The sequence below is a fragment of the Onychomys torridus genome, chromosome 20 (genome assembly GCF_903995425.1).
Source record: "Onychomys torridus chromosome 20, mOncTor1.1, whole genome shotgun sequence".
Classification (NCBI taxonomy): Eukaryota; Metazoa; Chordata; class Mammalia; order Rodentia; family Cricetidae; genus Onychomys; species Onychomys torridus.
Window position 1 is genome coordinate 14,534,707 of NC_050462.1, and position 20,244 is coordinate 14,554,950.

At 41.7% G+C, this 20,244-nt stretch overlaps 1 protein-coding gene across 3 annotated transcripts in view; it reads left to right on the plus strand.

Annotated features, from left to right (window-relative positions):
* Nucleotides 1–18,150, plus strand: part of Nr2c1 (nuclear receptor subfamily 2 group C member 1) — a 49,364-nt gene extending 31,214 nt beyond the window's left edge. For all 3 annotated transcript variants that reach the window (XM_036169982.1, XM_036169983.1, XM_036169984.1), the window contains exons 10-14: nt 1,673–1,794; nt 8,890–9,029; nt 11,180–11,317; nt 14,055–14,160; nt 16,818–18,150. In XM_036169982.1, coding sequence (XP_036025875.1) covers nt 1,673–1,794; nt 8,890–9,029; nt 11,180–11,317; nt 14,055–14,160; nt 16,818–16,992 — 681 coding nt within the window. In that variant the 3' untranslated portion in view covers nt 16,993–18,150. The remainder of the gene's footprint in view (nt 1–1,672; nt 1,795–8,889; nt 9,030–11,179; nt 11,318–14,054; nt 14,161–16,817) is intronic.
* Nucleotides 18,151–20,244: the final 2,094 nt, after the last annotated feature.

The window sequence follows — 20,244 nt, forward strand, 5'->3', positions numbered from 1 at the left end:
ATTCCTTCTGTTTCTGTTTTGTGAAATAATTTGAGGAGTATTGGCATTAACTTTTCTTTAAAAGTCTGGTAGAATTCTATGTTAAAACCATCTGGCCCTGGGAACTTTTAATGACTCCTTCTGTTTCACTAGGGGTTATGGGTCCATTCAAATTATTTATCTGATCTTGATTTAGCTTTAACTTTTGGATTTTTTGTTTATTTTTTTTTACTTTTAATAAAATTTTTAATGTGTATTCCCCATCCCTTATTGTGATATTTGTGTACAGATTTTACTGATAATAAATGGTAATGTAATCTTTTGACCACCTCTATCACTTACCTATGACTTTTTGTGTGTATGGGCAAGTGTTTTTCTAGAATAGATTCAGAAATGGTGTCTGGGACCAGAAATGTGTCATAGTTTTTTCAGTTTCTCAGATTTGGGGGGTGGATATTCAGTTGTTACTAGTTGAACACTGTTGATCCAGAAATCCAGGATGTGCCAATGTCTAAAATATTAAGCATTGATCCCCAAAATGTTTCCGTGTTTAAATTTTTGGATTAAGGTTGTTCAACAATGTTTTAGGTCCCCAGATATAACTCAGTTTTCCTATTTGGTAGCTAACAGCCAGATTTCTTCTGGTTCAGTCTTCAGTCACTGTGAATACTCATTTCCCGGGTCCTCTCTGAGGTCGTTTCTGTTGATTCAAAACAGGAAAGGCGGTTCTTCCATATGCCACAGGAGTCTGGTATCGGCTCTCCTTAAGACTTAGGGGATGTTCTCAGAAGTGTTCTGATAGAGGATTTATTTTCACTGTGGTCAGACACTTAAAATAACTATCTTCAGTCAAACTGAATATTACTTTTTTATACTTATTTGTTTATAATAATACAAACTGATAGCCTTTGAGTGGCTTGCCTGTAGATACTTTTTTTTTTTTTTACATACTTTTGTATTCAGTAGCAATTTTTTTGTTTGTTTGTTTTTTGTTTTTTCGAGACAGGGTTTCTCTGTATAGCTTTGCGCCTTTCCTGGAACTCATTTGGTAGACCAGGCTGGCCTCGAGCTCACAGAGATTCGCCTGGCTCTGCCTCCTGATCGGTAGCAATATTTTAGAATAGGGTGATACTGCATAGACCTGCTTTTTGAAGAATGAAGGAGTGTCAGCGTTGAGCCCTGGTTCCATATGTTTGTTTTGCTTCAGGCCATAGCTGTGCCCAGTGTCTAGGCGCATGCTCTCCTCAGTTGGCACCAGCAGGCCTGCTTCAGGATCGCTGTCTCTGCCAGCAAAACTGTAGCCTACCTGAAGGACCCCTCAGCATGCAGGGCCGCGTCTGACACTGAAATGTACTGTATTGCATCGGTAGAGAAAGGAGCAGGGCAAGAACACACACTGATGTACCAAGATAGTAACTTCGTAAAGTAAACCAGATCATTCCACGGTTGGTAGCCATTAAGTGAGAGTCTGTTGGTCTGGATGCTACTTTGACAGAAATTATGGTCAGTTCATCCCTTCTAAGCACTATTGTAATAGCCAGTGACTTGAGTTATTTCAATATTAGATTTTTTTTAGGTGCAGGTATTGGATTCCTATGTGATGTGTTATATTTAGATTCAAGTTTTTTTAAAGAACTGATAATTTCGAACTTGAAGTCATAAGATGATTTACCTAAATCCCTGTTCATGCTAGCTCACCATGCCTTCTCCTATGCCCGAGTACCTGAATGTGCACTACATTGGGGAGTCGGCCTCCAGACTGCTGTTCTTGTCGATGCACTGGGCACTTTCCATCCCTTCTTTCCAGGCTCTAGGGTGAGTGTTTTGAAGTCCTTGAACATGAATGTGATTTCTGGGGCACACATGTATTTATACACGAAGTTTATTTGGGGAGGATTTGTATTACCCTGCGGTAGAAAAAAAAGGTCTACCGTCTATCTAGATGACAATTCAGGATAGCCAACTACTGTTTTCTCTATTACTGCTTATGTGGAAGAGTAGCCATGTTTTATAGTTTGAACGAGTTAATAACTGGGTTAATAAGTGGAGAGGACAATTGTGGCCAGCACTGGCAATGGCAGTCTTTGATTAACATGATGATAGGAGGGTTGGAGAGAGGCCCAGTGGTTGGGAGCACTGTCTGCTCTTGCAGAAGACCCCGGTTCTGTTTCCAGCACCCACCTGGTGGCTTACAGCCTTCTTAACTCCGGTTCCAGGGGATCTGATGCCCTCTTTCTGACTCTGCTGCTGGCACCAGGCATACACAGACATGCATGCAGGCAAAATACACACACGTTTTTTGGTAAGATAGGAGGAATGTGTTAGAACTCAGGCATGTCCAGCCTCATGGCCATGAACTACATACAGCCAACGATAACTATAAAATCAAAAAACAATATAGAATTTGGGGGAGTTATTAATTTTACTTACTGTATTTGGCGATGTGCTCTTTGTAGATGGCAGTATCCTGTGCAGTGTTGAAGGCTTGGTGCTCCTGTTGCGTGGTTATCTCCCTGCAGCCGCGTTTCAGTATTTATTCCAGGCATGCTGCTACATGTATTTGCCTACATGTTTAAAGTCAGAGGTGACTGTTATCCAGTCATCTAGTTCCCTTCCCCAACCTCCAAAGACCATTTCAGAAATGTGCACTGTGACAGACCATATCTGTATTTGGTTTTGAAGCAATCAGGTGAAATGGAAAGTGAGTCAGTCACTCCAAGAAATCAAAACCTTACTAAAGTTTGCCAACACTCTAAAGTAACTGGCCTGTGACGGTGAAGGGGCCAGCCGTTAGCCAGCAAGCTCAGTTTACTCACAGGACCCTCCCTGTCTGTCTGGTTTTGTAACCATTCACTTTCCTAGCCTGTCCATTGATCTCGCACTTGACAAGTGGAGGTAACTGCCCCTTCCTATCATCATAGACTACTTTGTAACTAAAAAGCACAGGAGCCCTGATTCCAAAGGATATAGTTGGTACCATGATTTGGTGGCTAGCTAACCAGTGATCTGTGGTTATACAGAGCGGACCTTACATTAGAGTATGTAATCTCTCAGTGAGCCTTCCTTTTTATCTCAGAATAATATTCAGCTTTTAGTAATTTTCCAACATTTTTAAAATTAAAAAAAAAAAGCCATTTTCAATTCCAACCCCACCCACCTCCTCCAGAATACACTATTCATTATTTTAATAAAAGAAAAGAATTGGCGGTGTAAGCTGAACTTTCAATTAGTCACACTGCCCTTGGTTTTAAGTACTTCTGGTGAATGTGCTTATCTCTGGAAACAGCTGAGATGTTGAGACCAAGAGCAGAGCCTGAGGTTTCTGCTTATAGAATAATTAATTTTATAGTGGCAGCCACTTTTCTCGGGGATCTGTATTGGAAATCCGTTTCTGTGCAGCAGCCACAGGCCTCTTAATTAGAATAGCTGTTGAGCTAACAATCCAGGCCATTAGCTGCTACATAAACTCTTACTTCTTATCTCTGCCTAGATAATCTTTAAATCCTTTTTGTGAGTTGTCTTAATCAGATAAGTGCTGGATGCTAATGTGGGAGCTCTGTTGTGTGGAGATAACGGATGTTCTAAGCCTGACTGGGGTGTGCTGACTTTTTCTGGCTGCATACAGAAATTGTCCTCAGAGTTCTAGTTTTTCAGAGATGCGGACAACGGTAGTAGACATGTGTACTCGGATGCCTTAGTGGGTGGAGATTTGCGTAGTGTCGTTTGTATTTGGAAAAGCCTCTATATTTAATAGCAATGTTGATTTTTCTGTTTAAGATCTGTAGTTTAATTCATAGGAAATCATTCTGCATGATTGAGGTAAATGACTCCACAGTTCCAGTAGATTAAGAAGCTGGGGTTACTTGGTGTAATTTGCCTAGAGTGTGGATAGCAGCAGGGTTGTTTACTCTGGTTTTTCTTTGTGTGTGTGTGTGTGTGTGTGTGTGTGTGTGTGTGTGTGTGTGTCTCTGTGTGTGTGTGTGTGTGTCTGTGTCTGTGTCTGTGTGTGTGTGTCTGTGTGTCTCTATGTCTGTGTGTCTGGCACATGCATTACTGGCACACATTTGGATGTAAGAGGACAGCTTGGGGAAGTCAACTCCTTCCTGGTTTCTGAGATTGAGCTCATGTAGTCAGCTCAGTGGCGAGTGCTTTTATCCACTGAGCTGTTTCACTGCCCTGGGTTTTTGGAACAGGGTCTAACTGTTTAGCCCAGGCTGACCTCAAATTTATGTCAGCTCCCTACCCCCAGTCTCCAGTCTCCAGTCTCCCAGGTGCTGTATTTCAGGCATACACTACTATGCCTAACTCTGTCTCGAGTCTTAGAACCCAAAGTTCCATCATTTGCCACAGAGACTTTCTAATTTACACAGATTTCATTTCACCTGAAAGTTAAATCTTCTGTGGTTCCATAAAAATGTAATGTCATCTGTAACCTGCTGGTTTCAGACCTGTAGTTTGGTGAATTAATTGCTTATTGTTGATTCTTTTTCTCTAAGGACCATGGATTCAGTTCCAACAGATGTGGAAGTGGCAGGTAGCACATTGGGTATATTTGTGTGGATGCCAGATGGTCGCATTGTCCTCAGACATAGGTGACCAGGCCAACATAAGGCTTCTGTTGTTGATATCTGTGGGACTTCCTGGGACCTGGATGGATAGCTTACATGCATTGTCTATCCATTCCTTTTGCTTCCTCAGAAAATAGATTTGAAAATAGGTACTGTAAAGATACTGTAATAGTCATTTATTTCCTAATAGAAAAATTCTGATAGCAGACATGGCCACAATTCAGGGTCTTGCTGTGACTCCAGCATAGCCTGGAACCCACTGTGCAGCTCAGGTTGGCCTTGAACTCTTGATTCTTTTGCATCAGCTGTCCAAGTGCTGGATTACAGTCATGCACCCCATCCCTAGCTGGAATTTTGTTTTGAATAAACTTAGATGGATATCCTTCTGTGATTGATTTCTACAGTTAACCCTATAACTCTCTCTCTGGCAAAGAATCTAGTAATTTACTCTCGGTTGCCCCTTTTGGCCCCTTGTTTCAACCTTTCTCATCCTCTGCATTGAATCTAAGTTGGTCTCTGAGCCTTCTCCATAAGGCCAAGGTGTCTCCAATACAAAGGGTAGCACAGACAAGCTCTGGTATTTTTTTTCCAGTTGTTTTTACTTTCCTGTGTTTGCCATTTGCCCTAGTGACCTTTCTATTGTTGTGACAAAACACCACAACCAAGTCAACTAATAGAAGAAAATGTTTAGGGGGGGGGGGGTGTCTTACAGCTTCCAAGGGTCAGAGTCCATGAGCATCATGGCAGGAAGCGTGTCCCCAGACTGGCAGGCGTGGTGCTGGAGCAACATCTGAGAGCTTACATCTTGAACCTCAAAGCCCACCCCCTGTGACACATGTCCTCTAACAAGGCCACGCCTCCCAGTCCTTCCCAAACAGTCCTACCAGTGGAGACCAAGTACGCACACAATGAGCCGATGGGGGCCGTTCTCATTCAGTCCACCATATTGTTAACTACTTTGGTTAGCTGTTTCAAAACTTCACAGTCAGGTCAAGATGAAAACTGATTTGCTTTTAACTCCGAAGTATCGAACCATAAAGTAAAACCTCCTCTCCAGAAAGCTGATCCCATAGTCACGAGCTCAGCATCCTGCCAGCTCTTCCCATGCCCTGGTTATTAAACCGTCCAAACACTTTCACATAGTGGCACGTCCTGTTACTTCCCGTGATGTCCCATCACACAGTCAAGGTTACTGTGCCACATGTGTAAATTCCTGATGGCCACCTTCTTTGTGGAAGTATTACAACTTACGTTCTCATCTCCATCAGTAGACGTCTGAGCTATTGCCAGCTTTTGTATTCTGCCCTGTGCTACCAAGCAGTTTGTCAACGCGCATTACCATTGCCATAAAATAGGTATTTCCGGTGAACTTGCTAGGTCTTATAAGGTGTGCGTGTTTGCTTGGCTGACCAGTGTTGCTTTCTCCTCACCACTGATGCTGGATCTTACCGTCTCTGCCAGCAGAGCACAGTGTTGTCTTCTTAATTTCCTTGGTTTTAACTGAGATGGCTTTCTCGTTATTACTTTCTGTGTGGAGTTTAATAAATACTGCTTTTCTTTGCACTGGAGTTTCCCTTCCAAGTTCATTCCATAGCCAGTTTCTTCTGATGGCAGGCCGTCCTTCCCAAACACTAAAGGAATTCCCATGAGGAAAAACTTCCTGGTCAACTCTTGGTTTGGTTTGGTTTGTTGTTTGCTTGTGTGTTGTTCTTGAGGCAGCCTCTCACACCGTAGTGCAGACGAGCTGGGAACTCATTATGCCGCCCAGACTCCCTTCTTACTCACCCAGTCCATTATGCCTGTCATTATGCCTGCCTCAGTCTCCCCCATGCTTTGTGTATACACATGCACCGCCCAGTCCAGCTACTTTGTGTAAGCTCTTAGGTGACAATGTCAGCCTTGGTGTCTCTGCTTCTTTTTATTTATGTGTATGTGTGTACCTGAGTGCACTATGTGCACAGAGTTGCAGGTTTTTTATTGTGTTTTGTGTTTGAGGGATGGGACGCACACGGCACAGTACACGTGGGAAGGTCAGAGGACAGCCTGCAGTAATGAATTCTCTCCTTCCACCGTGGGGATTCACCAGGTGGTCGGCTTGATGACAGGCACTTTTACCTGTGGACCATCTCTCTAATGCTCTGTGGCATTTTCAAGAAGGAAATAGTTGATGTGCGGTCATCAGGATCATGTGTTTCTTAGCAGCATGTTCTGACTAACTTGAATCCATTTGGAGAAAGGAAAGAAATCATACAATTTAATTATCTTATAATAACATATTTCGATTTTTGCTTGAAGATTTTTTTCTTCTAGAAAGTCCTATACCTACAACTTCTCTAACTGCCTTTTTTGTTTTGTTTTGTTGTTTTTCAAGTCAGGGTTTCTCTGTGTAACAGCCTTGGCTGGTCTCAACTCTGATATCCGCCTACCTCTCTCTCCCCAGTGCTGGATTAAAGGTGTGCGCCACCACAACCCGGCCTCTAGCTGACTTTTTGAAGTCCTCACTGTTCTATGTCCTCAGAGATTAGAACAAACAAACAAACAAAAAGCCCAGATTTTTTTTCCTACATACCATATACTTTGTACTGTTCACTGTGATGCAGAAATGCATGAGGGAACATTTACCTTTGGGCAGTGCAGCAGCAGACCCCTAACACAACAAACTGAGAAACTAGGAAACATGCTTAACTCTGACTGTATGGTTTACTTACGCCAAAGGGGGTTGGGGGAGAGAGGGAGGAAGGATTATAAGGGCATTTCAAAAAACCAGGCTCTGAAGCCAGCTATCCTGGTGCATACCTGTAATCCTATCACTAGGGGAGCTGAGGCAAGAGGACCATGCATTCCAAATCATCAGTAGCTCCATAGTGAAACTCTGCTTTGAACAAAACTCAATCAATGACTATGTAATTGCAACTCCTGGGCATGGAGATGTGGCTCATGGCTCTGGGGTCATCTTCAGTAGTGCGCGCGCGCACACACACACACACACACACACACCTCAATCTAGCCCTTAAAGAATGAGTGGGTTTGTTAACTGGAAAACCAAGTGGAAGAACATTCAGAGAAGACAGAGCCGCCTTTAGAAGTGCATCAACACTATTGACCACTGAATGTCGCCCTTCCCAGCTCGTTACTTCCTTAAGGAGGGAAGGTTGGGTTTTGGCTCATCATTAAGAACAATACTGCCCATCATGAGTGTGTGTGAGGGTGTGTGTGAGATGGTGACAGCTGACAGTGAATGGTAGCCACCACACTACTGTGCAGGCTTGCCCTGTTCTCTGTTACTGCTGCAGTCCTCTCTCTCCAGGCTCTGGATTTGTGAGACAGTATTTCCTGTAGCCTCGGCTTACCTCCAGCCACTGTAATGGCCTTGAACCCCTCCCCGACCCTCCTGCCTCCACCTTGACTCCTGGGATTTGTTTTTAAAAAAGTATCTCCTGGAGTCGGAGCTAAGTTTCTGTTTGCGAGCACTTAGTGCTCCTGCAGAGGACTTGACTCTGAACCCTAACACCCACTGCAGCTCCAGGCAGCTTGTAACGGCAGCTCCAGAGGACCTCCGCTCTCTTCCGGCCTCCGAGGACACACACACACACACACACACACAGCATATACAATCACATGCATGTAAATTAACAAAAAAAGATCTGCCATCTCTCTTCAAATCAGAGCCCTCTTCCCTGACCCGCCCTTTTTCTTACATGTCATCTTCATACAAGTGGAATTTTAATCATCTGAAATTAACTGTGTATATAGTCATATGTATGTGTTTATATAACACTCTAATAAAATATCTAAAATCACACATTCATCCAGCCCTCCTCTGCCATAGGCAGGCTTAATTCACCATGTCAATTCCTATTTCACCAGTGCCTGGCATGCCATGGCCGTTCATTCAAAGTTTTTGCCATCTATTTGTATTGGCAATTGATTCACAGAAATTGTGCATGTCTAAGGAGAGCACTGGGTCATTTCCACACTCATACGATGTGTTGTGATCACCCCAGGGTAATCGACACATCTATTACCTCAGGTACAGACCATCTTTTTTTTTTTTTTTTTTTTTTTTTTTTTTTTTTAATGTATTGGGAAAGTTCAGAATCCTCTCTCTGAGCTGTTTTGAAATCTTACTGGAGCGTTTTTATAAACTGGCTGAGTGGTAGCAAGCTAGCTGAGATTTAGATTTCTAGGCCCTCTTTCTGGACTTCTGTCAACTGTACAAAACACAGAATTCTCAGGTGTATGCCCACGGGCCTTTTAGACTCGTTATAATTTGGTGTTTTTAGTACATTGATCGGGTGTGAAGCTTCTATCTGATGTATGCCTCTCTTTCTGTGTTTACTAGGCAAGAGAACAGTATATCGTTGGTAAAAGCGTATTGGAACGAGCTCTTCACTCTTGGTCTTGCCCAGTGCTGGCAGGTGATGAATGTAGCAACTATATTAGCAACGTTTGTCAATTGTCTTCACAGTAGCCTTCAGCAAGGTAAAAATACTCCCTACTCACTACGTCTTCAGGGGAGAAGAGGGGTCCTCAGCTTTACAGAAGGTTATGGCCGAAGTTAGATAGCCTGATGACTCTTGATTTACTCAGGTAATCTTAACATGTTGATAAATCCATTGATCAGTCAAAATATTTTTAAGTGAGAGCAACAGGAAGGCTAGTGTATTTAAGTTTGAAAGGCTTAGTGGTCAAGTTTTTGTCTCTGAAATATAGTACCTGAGACTGGGTTATGAAGTGGATGTCTCCAGAAGAGAGAACAAACACATGTGATTGCTCCTAACAACCTGCTTTCACAAATGAATCTAACTCGTGAAGATACGTTAATCCCTCTTACAAGGGATTGCCGCCGCCCCCTCCCCCCCAACACCACTGCCTTAGCAACCAAATTCAAAATGATTGGCAGGGACAAACCACAGATTATCATTTAGGGCTTGTGAAATTTTGTACTTTTATATAGTTATAAAAGTCTGTAGAGAATGATCAAATATTTCAGTATGTATACTTCTTCTTTCCCAGTTCTAAAGCTGTATTTCTTCTTAAGCACACTTAGAGTCACATGACCAGCTGGTTTTGAGTCAATACCTTAGGATCTCTTCTTTCATGTAAAGAGCATGGAAACACATTGGACACAATAGTGCTTGCCAGGAAGACTGGCCTAGGAAGGCACAAGTTCAAGGCCATCATGGGCTGCATAGCAGACCCTGCCTCTGCCTCCTGAACTCTAGGATTTAAGGCATACACTACCACACCCAGCTCCAAAAAGCTTCCTACAAGAAGAAAAAACTGGAAAGTCACCGATTCCTTATTGCTTTTTTTTTTTTTTTTAATTTCTAGATGCTTGTTCATCTAAGGAGGCAGTAGTGTTTGAAAATGGCTGACTAAAACACTGCTGCCCTTATGCTCAGGAAAAACATCACTTTTTAGGTCCTTAGTACTTTCTGTTTCCTATTGTTTTTGTTTGTTTTATATTTTGGGTTGGTATTTGTTTTCATCAGAACGACATCTCAGTATCTCCTTGAGATTCCCCCGCCTTCAATACCTCACACCCCACTCCACGTGACGGCTAGCAGGAATGTGCTAATCACTCACGTGTTTTCTTCCTTTTCCTTTCTTCCTTTTTTTTCCTTGTGGTTGTGATTGGGGACGGAGTCTCCCAGTGCCCTCATCTCACTGTGTAGCTCGGGCTTACATTACGCTCTTCTCCTGCCTCGGCCTCCCAAGGGCTGGCATTGTAGCTATGCACCACCACACCGGATTTTTTTCTTTACATTATTTCAAAGTCATCTGCTTCCTCAGAAAAGACTGAGAAATCACTTTAAATCTAATCTGACAGAAAACTCCCAAAAGGCAGCACCACACTCCCTTCTTATCATTCTGAATCATTCTGTCTGCTCATGCCTTCAGGAAAGCTGCAGTCCATTAAACACTCTAAATGGCTTTTACACGCATCCCTTTTAGATAAGGTAAAATATTGTAAGACTTTATTTTTCTCAATTTTTCTTTGGTCTTAGCAATGTGTTTTGCTCAGTTTTTGTCTTTATTATACTAGAGTTTCTAATTTCTAAAACTGACAATGCTTTTCCTCATTATTTTTCCAAATGACATAAACTTAAATAAAATCCTATTATAAACATGTGAGTCTTTTGTACCTTAGTTTTTGATGGTGGTGTTCTTTGTTTCTTTTGAGACAGGGTCTCTGTGGCCACAAATTTCTTAAGTTTCAAAGGATGACCTTGACCTCCTGATCCCTGCCTCTACCTCCGAGAGGTGCACACCACCAGTGTTTTTGCAGTGCGTGCCATCGGATCTAAGGTTTCCTAAATGCTAGATAAGCACTCTGTCAGTTGACCTCCATCCCTGGCCCTCTTTGTACTTGGGCGTCTTTTTCACATGATTGCTTCTGCATCTAAAGGGGTCTCTGAAGAGGAACATTGAGTTTGGGTTTTACTTCCTTTTTCTTGACTGAGCAATACCCGAAAGTGATTTGTGACCTTCCGCGCTGTGCAGAGTTTCTAAATTCTAAGCATCTAGAGGTTGATGACATTCAGTCTTGGAGAAAGAGAGAAGGAAAATGCATGAGAACCGTGAAACAGTTCCCGTGACAATTAGAAGTGTGTGTCTGTGTTTTAAAGACGAGCTGTCGTCTGGAAGGAGAAAGACGTTGATGGAGCACATCTTCACGCTGCAGGAGTTCTGTAACAGCATGGTGAAACTCTGCATTGACGGGCGCGAGTACGCCTACCTGAAGGCGATAGTCCTCTTCAGTCCAGGTGTGTGAGCACATCCTTTGTGTTTCGTATCATTTATTGATCACTTTTGCAGTTTCGAGACAGCGTCTTAGACATGTAGCCATGCTGAGGCTAATACTGCCTATGTAGCCCAGGCTTGACTTGATCTCTTGGTGGCCCTGCCTCAGATACCCACGTTCAAGATTACAGGTATACACCGCCTTGCCCAGGACGTTTGTGTCTTGTTAGTTACAGTATTGGATGACGTGGAGAAGTCGGAGCCCTCATCCATTGCAGGTAGGAATGTGAAATGGTGCAGTTGCCTTGGACAAGAGTTCAACCCTTCTTCAGAACCTTAAACGTAAGGAGACTGGGAAATATGTTCAGTGGGTAAAGTACCTGCCATGTAGTCCCCAGAACCAATATAAAAAGCTAGGCTCAGTAACATGTACCTGTGATCCCAGCCCTGGGTAGTAGAGTGCGGTAGACAGATCTCTAAAGCTCATTGGCCATCTAGCCTAGCCAAATGGATAAGCTCAGCAAGAGACCCTGTCTCAAAACATAAAGGCAGAGAGGAATGATGCCAGATGGCTCCCTGTGACCTACATGCACATGAACATACCTATAATATATAATAACAAGTGATATGCTGCACGCATATACACATGAACATACCTATAATAACAGGTACATATATCATACACACACACATGAACGCACCTGTAATAACCAGTACATATGCCACACACACGCACACATGAACACCCCTATAATAACAAGTATATTTGCCATACACACACACACACACACACACACACACACACACACACGAACACGAACACACTATAATAACAAATACATATGCTGTGTACACACAAAAAAAAATTAAGCATATATTCAATCCTGATTGACTCCAAAATAGAAAAGCATATTTGTACACAAAAATATGGACAGAATGTTCATCTTGGCACTAGTCATAGTAGCCCAAAAATGGACACTATGTAATTGCCCATCAAAAAATGGATGGAGCCAGGCTTGACAGGATAGGCCCTTAATCTAAGTACTTGGTAGGTAGATGTGAGATGATTGGATTCCAGGACAACCTCTCCATAGCGAATCTAGGCCGCCTTTGCTTAAATGAGACCCTGGCCCAGAACTACACTCAAGGAGAAAAGAATATGAGATGGTGAGCTGGCTCAGCCAGGGAAGGTGGTTGCTATCAAACCTAGTGACCTGAGTTCCAATCCCTGGGACCCACATGGTGAAAAAAAAAAGGAAAGAACTGACTCTTGCAAGACTCTGGCCTCCAGAGATGCACTGTGGCATGTATTCCTGTACACACACACACACACACACACACACACACACACACACACGTAAATGTTATAAGAAAATTTAAAGACTGATTGGTGTGTAGGTGTAATATGTGCATACAATGAAATACTATTAGCATAAAATGTTTTGATATATGCTGTGACATGATAAACTCTGAAAACATTATGCTAAGTGAAAGAAGCCACTCATACAGGCATACATAATTGTTTGACGCCCATTTATATGAAACAATCCCTATAGGCAAACATGAAGAAGAGTGTAAATCAGTCACTTGTAGAGTCAAGGAGGGGGATGGGGGAGTGATTGCTACTGGTTGGTGTTAGTTTGGAATCATAAAAATGTCCCATGATTACATTGTGGAAATAAGTATAAAACTCTGAATATTCTAAAACCATCTAATTTTGTGCTCTAAATGTGATTTTAAGGATATCAGACATTTTTGTGGAAAATCAGTGGAACACATAGGCCTATATTATTTGAATTCTTAGGTTTATCTTGTTAGGCATTAATTAAAGCCAGAACACAAGACAATTATTGCTGTGCCTGGGGTTTGTCACACTCTTGGGATCTTATGAAAACTGTAAAGTATAGAAAGACGGGCTCTTGCTTTCCTGACAGTGTCTGGTTTTCAATAAACTAGTGTTAAGGTCTCTAGTTCATGAGTAGGAGGGGTCAACAGCCCTCCGAGGGTCTGTGTCTCACTTTGTAGGTATTGTGTTCCTGTGTGTCCTAATAAAATTGTTTGAGGAACCTGAGTCTTCCTCTAGTGATATGAATAAGATACCTTTTTCTCCTAGTAGAGAGTGCTCTGCATGAGCTGATAATCCGTCCCTCCATTTTCACTCACTGTTTTTCCTGTTTGTGGTGCTGAGATCCAGCATAGGACTGTACGAGACAGGAGATAGCTCTGCGCCAGCCACGCATCGAGCCCACGCATGTCTCCATTTTAGCACAACCCGTTAGCCAATTTTATTTTCTTTAGGTAAAATTGAAAAGTTAGATATAAATTGATGGAGTTCTTTAAATATTTCTATTTTGTGAAATATGACTCTCGGTAAAAGTGCTCATAACTCATAATTTCATAAGTCCTTTTAAACTTGGCCATATCTGGTGGACAACCTGCAAATATTTTGTGGATTAAAGGTGCTTTTAAATTTAGTGTTTTAATTTTAGTCTTACAACAAAAAAGCATTCCACTACTTTTGAGAAAACATTTTGGTAACACACAGTGATCTGGTTTTTATTAGCTGTTATAATAGTTACCACTGGCTGCAATATGGTGTTTGGTAGTATATCCAGTAAATACTTATGGAATGAAGGAGCAAAACATTGTATATGGCACTTCTGTTTCTGATGAACTATTGGTTCCTCCACCTGTCTCCACATCCATGAATTATTAAGTGAGCATTCAGAACTTGGGTAACTCTATTCTTTTATGTCTTAGATCATCCCGGCCTGGAGAACATGGAGCTGATTGAGAGATTTCAGGAAAAGGCTTATGTGGAATTCCAGGATTATATCACCAGAACGTATCCAGACGACACCTACAGGTACCTCTAGACTTACACTGTGCAGTGCTGTTCCTTGAAAGGATTTGTGTGCTGTGGAATAATGCTTTTGTACACTGGTTTAATAAAATGCTGATTGGCCAGTAGCCAGGCAGGAAGTATAGGTGAGATAAGCAGACAAGGAGAATTCTGGAAAGAGAAAGGCTGTGTGAGGAGACGCCACCCCACAATCCAGGGAGCAGCATGTAATGGCACACAGGTAAAGCCACGGAACACGTGGCAACATATAGATTAACAGAAATGGGATGCGTTTAAGTGTAATAGCTAGTCAGTAGTAAACTTGAGCTAATGGCTGAGCAGTTATAAATAATATTAAGCCTCTGTGTGATTATTTTATAAGCAGGCCACGGGACTGCAAAGCCCAGGCAGGACCAGAGAAGCTTCTAGCTACATTTGCTTTTGTTTTGAGATAGGGTCTCATGTAGCTTAGGCTGCCTTGAATTTGCATGTATACAAGGATAGCCTTGGTTATGATTCCCCTGCCTCTGCTTCCAGATTGATGAGATTATACCAAGATGTGCAACACTATGCCTGGCCTAAAAGCTTTTTAGTAAATCTGTTCTACATCGTTTTCCACTTTCCGAGGGATGAAATGTTTTAGTCAGCCATGACCTTTGAAGTGGTTAATGCTATTGAAGGCCAACATGTGACTGTCATTGCAGCACAGCATTAGAGTGCTTGCTTAGTGTATGTAAGCTCATGAGTGTCCTTCCCAGCACCACAAAGACAAAGTGAAGATCTTCCTAGGGCTTTAGGTTAGTGGTGACACAGAGTGCAAGGCCCTGGGTTTGGTCCCCAACATGAAGGGAACAAACTAGCTGTTACCAGGCCTCACATGTGATAGCTAATGAGTTCTCGCTTTAAATCAGTGGTTCAAGACCCCTTTGGAGGTTGAACAACCCTTTCACAGGGGTTGCTTAAAACCATTGGAAAACAGGTATTTATTTAAATTATGATTCTTTTTTTTTTTTTTTTTTTTTTTTGCCGGAGCTGAGGATCGAACTCAGGGCCTTGCACTTGCTAGGCAAGCGCTCTACCACTGAGCTAAATCCCCAACCCCCGTTACGATTCTTAATAGCAGCAAAATTGCAGTTATGAAGTAACAACAAAAATAATGTTATCATTGGGGGTCACCATAGCGTGAGGAACTGTATTAAAAAGGGTCACAGCATTAGGAAGGGTGAGAACCACTGCTTTAAATAGAGAGGGTGAAGAACTGGCTCAAAGACACAGGATTGTCAGAGCCTAACTTTTCAGATAAAATAATTAGTAAGAAGAGAGGGGAAAATGATGAAACACTCTTAAGCTGGTAGATAATTCAGTTTAAAACACAGCTTATAATAGTCCCTCCAGGTTACTTCTTGCCAATGTCCTTTGGAGTGGGAGGGAACTCTCCTTTCTTATTTTTATAAAAACAGCCACCTATCTCTGAAGAAAGGCCAGTAGATCAGAATGATTAAGAATACCGTTTTTGGATCATAAGCATATGATACCATGCTTGCTGGGTTTAGTGTCTGTTGCACTTATGATATTACTATCCACTTTTCAAAATTCTAGTAGGCTTCTTTATGCATAGTTTCAGTTACCTGTGGTCAATCTCAGACCAGAAATATTAACTGATGAATTCCACAATGCATTCGAATTGCTATTGTGAGTAGCCATGAGATGTCATGTTCTCTTGTTCTGTCCCATCCTGGATTGCATCACCCTCTGCCTAGCGTATCCATGCTGTACAGATTGCTCTCCTGTTGACCGTGTGGTACCCATCTCGGGTGTCAGGTGTTTCGTTCAGGGTTTGTGTTCAGATAACCCTTGTTTTACTTCCTGACCACCCAGAGCCCCAGAGTAAGGTGCTCTCTCAGTCTTTCACATTCCTGCTTATGTAAAGGTTGTTACCCTTGAACTGCAATTTTTAGCTTCAAATACACTTTCGCACAAGCTAATGGTCCTACCTGTATGAACTTACTCCTAAACATAGAATGAGTCAGGAAGCATCATCCCTCTTCACACCAGCTCTGTGGAAAGGCGTGGAGAAAGTGATGCTTGATGTAAAAGGGGCAGTTGGGTCACAATTTGAACCCAATGACCGATTTCCATACTCAGCTCTTTATAATAGCATTGGTTACCAATGGTTAGACAGACCATTTCTAGTAGTGTGTGTGTGTGTGTGTGTCTGTCTGTCTGTCTGTCTGTGTGTATGTATCTTTGTGTGTCTGTGTATGTCTGTGTGTGTCTATATATGTCTGTGTGCATGTGTCTCTGTGTGTACGTGTGTTTCTGTATGTGCGTTTTCAAAAGAAAAGTTATTGGCCCTCCCATGTTCTGATAACATAAAACATTGTTCTTAAAAACATTGTTAAAACATTTAAAAACATCGTTGGGGAGCAGTTCTTGAAAGAACCTGACTCATGGTTTAATGATTTAGTTCCATGGTCCTTGCAGCCGAGTGGGGACAGTGTGGTGACAGTGCAGAGCAAGGTTTCCTGTGGAGATTGGAGTCGTGTGTAGGTGACTTTCATGTCACTCAAAACCTTGACAATCTAAAGTTTTGGGTTTTGAAATTTTGATCTTTATTTAGGCTTGGATGCTTTTCTCCTAAGTCTCTTTGGCGTTCCACCTGACTCCCCGATTCCTTGCAGGCTATCTCGACTACTTCTCAGACTGCCGGCTTTGAGACTGATGAACGCCACCATCACCGAAGAATTGTTCTTCAAAGGTCTCATTGGGAATGTACGAATCGACAGTGTCATCCCACACATTTTAAAAATGGAGCCTGCAGATTACAACTCTCAAATCATTGGTCACACCCTTTGAAAGCCGAGGGCACGTGGCTGTGGACTGTTACTGCCCCTTCTTGGGACACAAGACACCAAATTGAACTGTTGTTTCCAGGGCATCTGCAAATACTAACTTCAAGAGTAACCAAAATTCAAAGTATTTTTATTTTGGATTCCTTAAGAAGAATTGAAGTGACTAGGCAGGGATCTGGAATAGACTTCCCTGTCTGTGCTATAGGAATGAATAAGAAATGTATGGGTCTGTTCTTGATTAAGATGACACCCAGGACTGTCTCCTGACCATCTACACTAATCTTTCTCATTCTATTTTATAAAACAAATAAACTAGTATTTCCCCTGAATTGTGTTCTCTTCCTGTTTAATTCCATTGAGCTGGTCACTGTAACAACAAGACACCCAGGCAGGAACTCCTGCATCTTTTTCTTCCGAAATGTAATCGTCTTAGTTACCAGGTCAAAGATTATTTTATGCTCAATTATATAATGATAATTTTAGAACTATGGGAAGTAAGAAATGAACATATATTTTTGGCTTTTATAAATATCAAGCATTTAACATTCTCGTTGCTGGCAATGAGACAGAAGCCATTTGTAATTTTGGTTTTTAGTGTTGTATATTATCAATTATGAGCACTTTTATTCACTGTGGTAGAAAATTAGTTTTAAGAACAAGATAGGGATCTGGTTTTAAAATGTTGGGTTTCCTGTGTTCTAAACACAGTCGAGATTGAACCCAGGATGTGTTACTATTTTAGACTGGGCATTAACGTTGTTGCTTTCCCATTCCACAGAAAGCACCTAGCCTCCCCACAGATGGGGTCCAGCTTCTCCATTCTACCCTGGCTTTTAGCCATTTTTATTAGGTCATTTAAAAAGACTCACCCAGTTTGTTAAGTAATGCAATTATCGTAGCCAGCATGGTCCCCAGGTGAGTTAAAGAATGAAAGCCCCTGATAGTTTTTTGTAAAGGTAAATGCAGAGTCGACAGGTTTTTTCCCACCGCTAAGTAGAAGAAGGGCTGTTACAACACCATGAAGTCTCATTGGCTGCAACAAAAACATTTCCGCCTCCTGAACCTTCCACATCAATACTACAAGCAATCAATATTTCTGTGTTCTGGTAAAGCTATTCATTTGTTTGTTTGTAGATATTCTCTCTCTTCCTCTCTCTCCTTTCCAGCTCTGCCCCTCCCTCCTCTCCCTCCTCTCCCTCCTCTTCCTCTCTCTCCCTCCTCCCTCGTTGTTTTGCTTTTTTGAACCAGGAGCTTGTCTTCCAGCCCAGACTGGACTCAAATTTGCAGTGGTCTTCCTGCCTCCAGCTCCCAATTTCTGGGATTAAAGACATGTACCACATGCTGATACTTGTTTATTTTTAAAACACAAATATAGAGATTTTATTGCAGCCAGAGTACATTCTTTTAATAAAGATTTTTGCTGGATTTTTCTATGGTGGCTTTTACTAATAATTATAGTAACAAAATGTTTAAAAATATAATCTTGCAGATTTTATCAGCTGACTACAAGGGCTTTATTCCCTGTTTAATTTTGTCAACAGCTTTATTTATAATAAGCTGCTGGGGGAAAACTTCACAGAGCATAAAATGCTCAAATAGACTATTTCAGTAGGGCATGTCTAACCTGCAGCCTAACACATCTGTAGATGACAATGTCATATCACAATGTCAAAGTGTTGGACACCTCTGGAACCTTTGTCATCTCAAATAGTAAGCAAAGGATTCAGGAAAAACAGTGCTTTAAAGCAGTATACTAATGCTTAAGATATGTCATATATTTTTCCTGACTAAGTTTGTAGTTATATCGGGAAGTGGTTTTGAAACTGTATTAAAATGTGACTTGCATTACAAGTTTCTGTATCCTGTCCATGTATTTTATTTCAGTAACCTATTTATTCAGTGTTTGGATGTCTCCCATGTCATAGGGCAGGGAAAGGATCCTTGTGCTTAGTTTAGTAGTCACAAAGTTCAATCTCCAGCACTAGAAGGGGAAAAAATCATGTAAGTATTTTAAGAGCAAAAATAATGGCCCAGCAAGATGACTTAGTGGATCAAAGCACTTTCTGTGAAACCCTGGATACTTGAGTTCAGTCTCTATCCTCTGAGCTCCACACATGCACCATAGCTCATACATGCCCCCCTTACACACACACACACACACACACACACACACACACACAGACACACGCTTGCATGTGATAAGATTTTATAAATAGAGCTAGCCTGCATTGATGAAATAAAAACATAAAGCAAGCAGAATATGATTTAACCAGTTTATTGTTATATATGCATAACAATATTTTTCTACGTTCGTAGACATATAAAAACTAGTGGTCAAAAAGCAAGAGCATTAGGAATAATAAGTATTGGTGTATAATAATAATAAGTATAGTTGGGGAGGTAGGAAGAAGGAGTGAACAGGAAAGATCTAGAAGGAGCTTCAAAACTATTAGTAGTATTTCAAGCATCAATTGCTTTGTAGTAAGCCACCCAAACCCTCAAACTGAAATGTGCGTTTTCTCATGAATCTACAATATGGAGAGAGATGGTCGGGGACGAGCTGTCTCCAGTCAGACCAGGATTCAGGCAGAAGTCGTGGATTCAAATCTTTGTAGTCACTCAGGTTGCTGGAAGTTGTTAGTGGCTGTTAGCTGGGACTTCCAGTGGGCAGAACCAGGCCTTGTCCATAGTCCCCCTGTTCTGCTCCTCACAGCCCAATTGACAGAGTCTGCTGGAAGCTGCTTTGCCCTTTGTTCCCTGTTGTGACTCTTCTGCATTCTAGTCATTAAAGAAAATAAGCGTTGGCGAGGAATACGAAAAGAACACCCACCACTCACACACAAAATACAAATAACTAAAAAATGTTCTTTAACACAGCATCAGCAATGTTCATGTTATAGTACATCCTCATACCTCTCTCTGTGTTTGGAGGGTGGGTATTGGAACCCTGTGCCCTGTTAGTGGGACAGTTAAATGGTGCAACCATGGTGAAAACCAATATAATGATTCCTTTAAAACAAAATTACCATATGCTTAGGAAGTAGGACCTCAATATTTGCACACTCACCCATGTTCATTGGAACATTGCTCAGAATGATGGAGAGATGAAAGCAACCTAAATTACCATGGTAAAGGAGTGGACAGAGAATAATTAGTACAGACGTGAGATAGGTTCATTTATTATTCAACCTTTAGAAAAAAACCAGGGATCCAAGGGCTGGGGAGATGCTTCAGTGGGTAAAATGCTTCCTGCCCA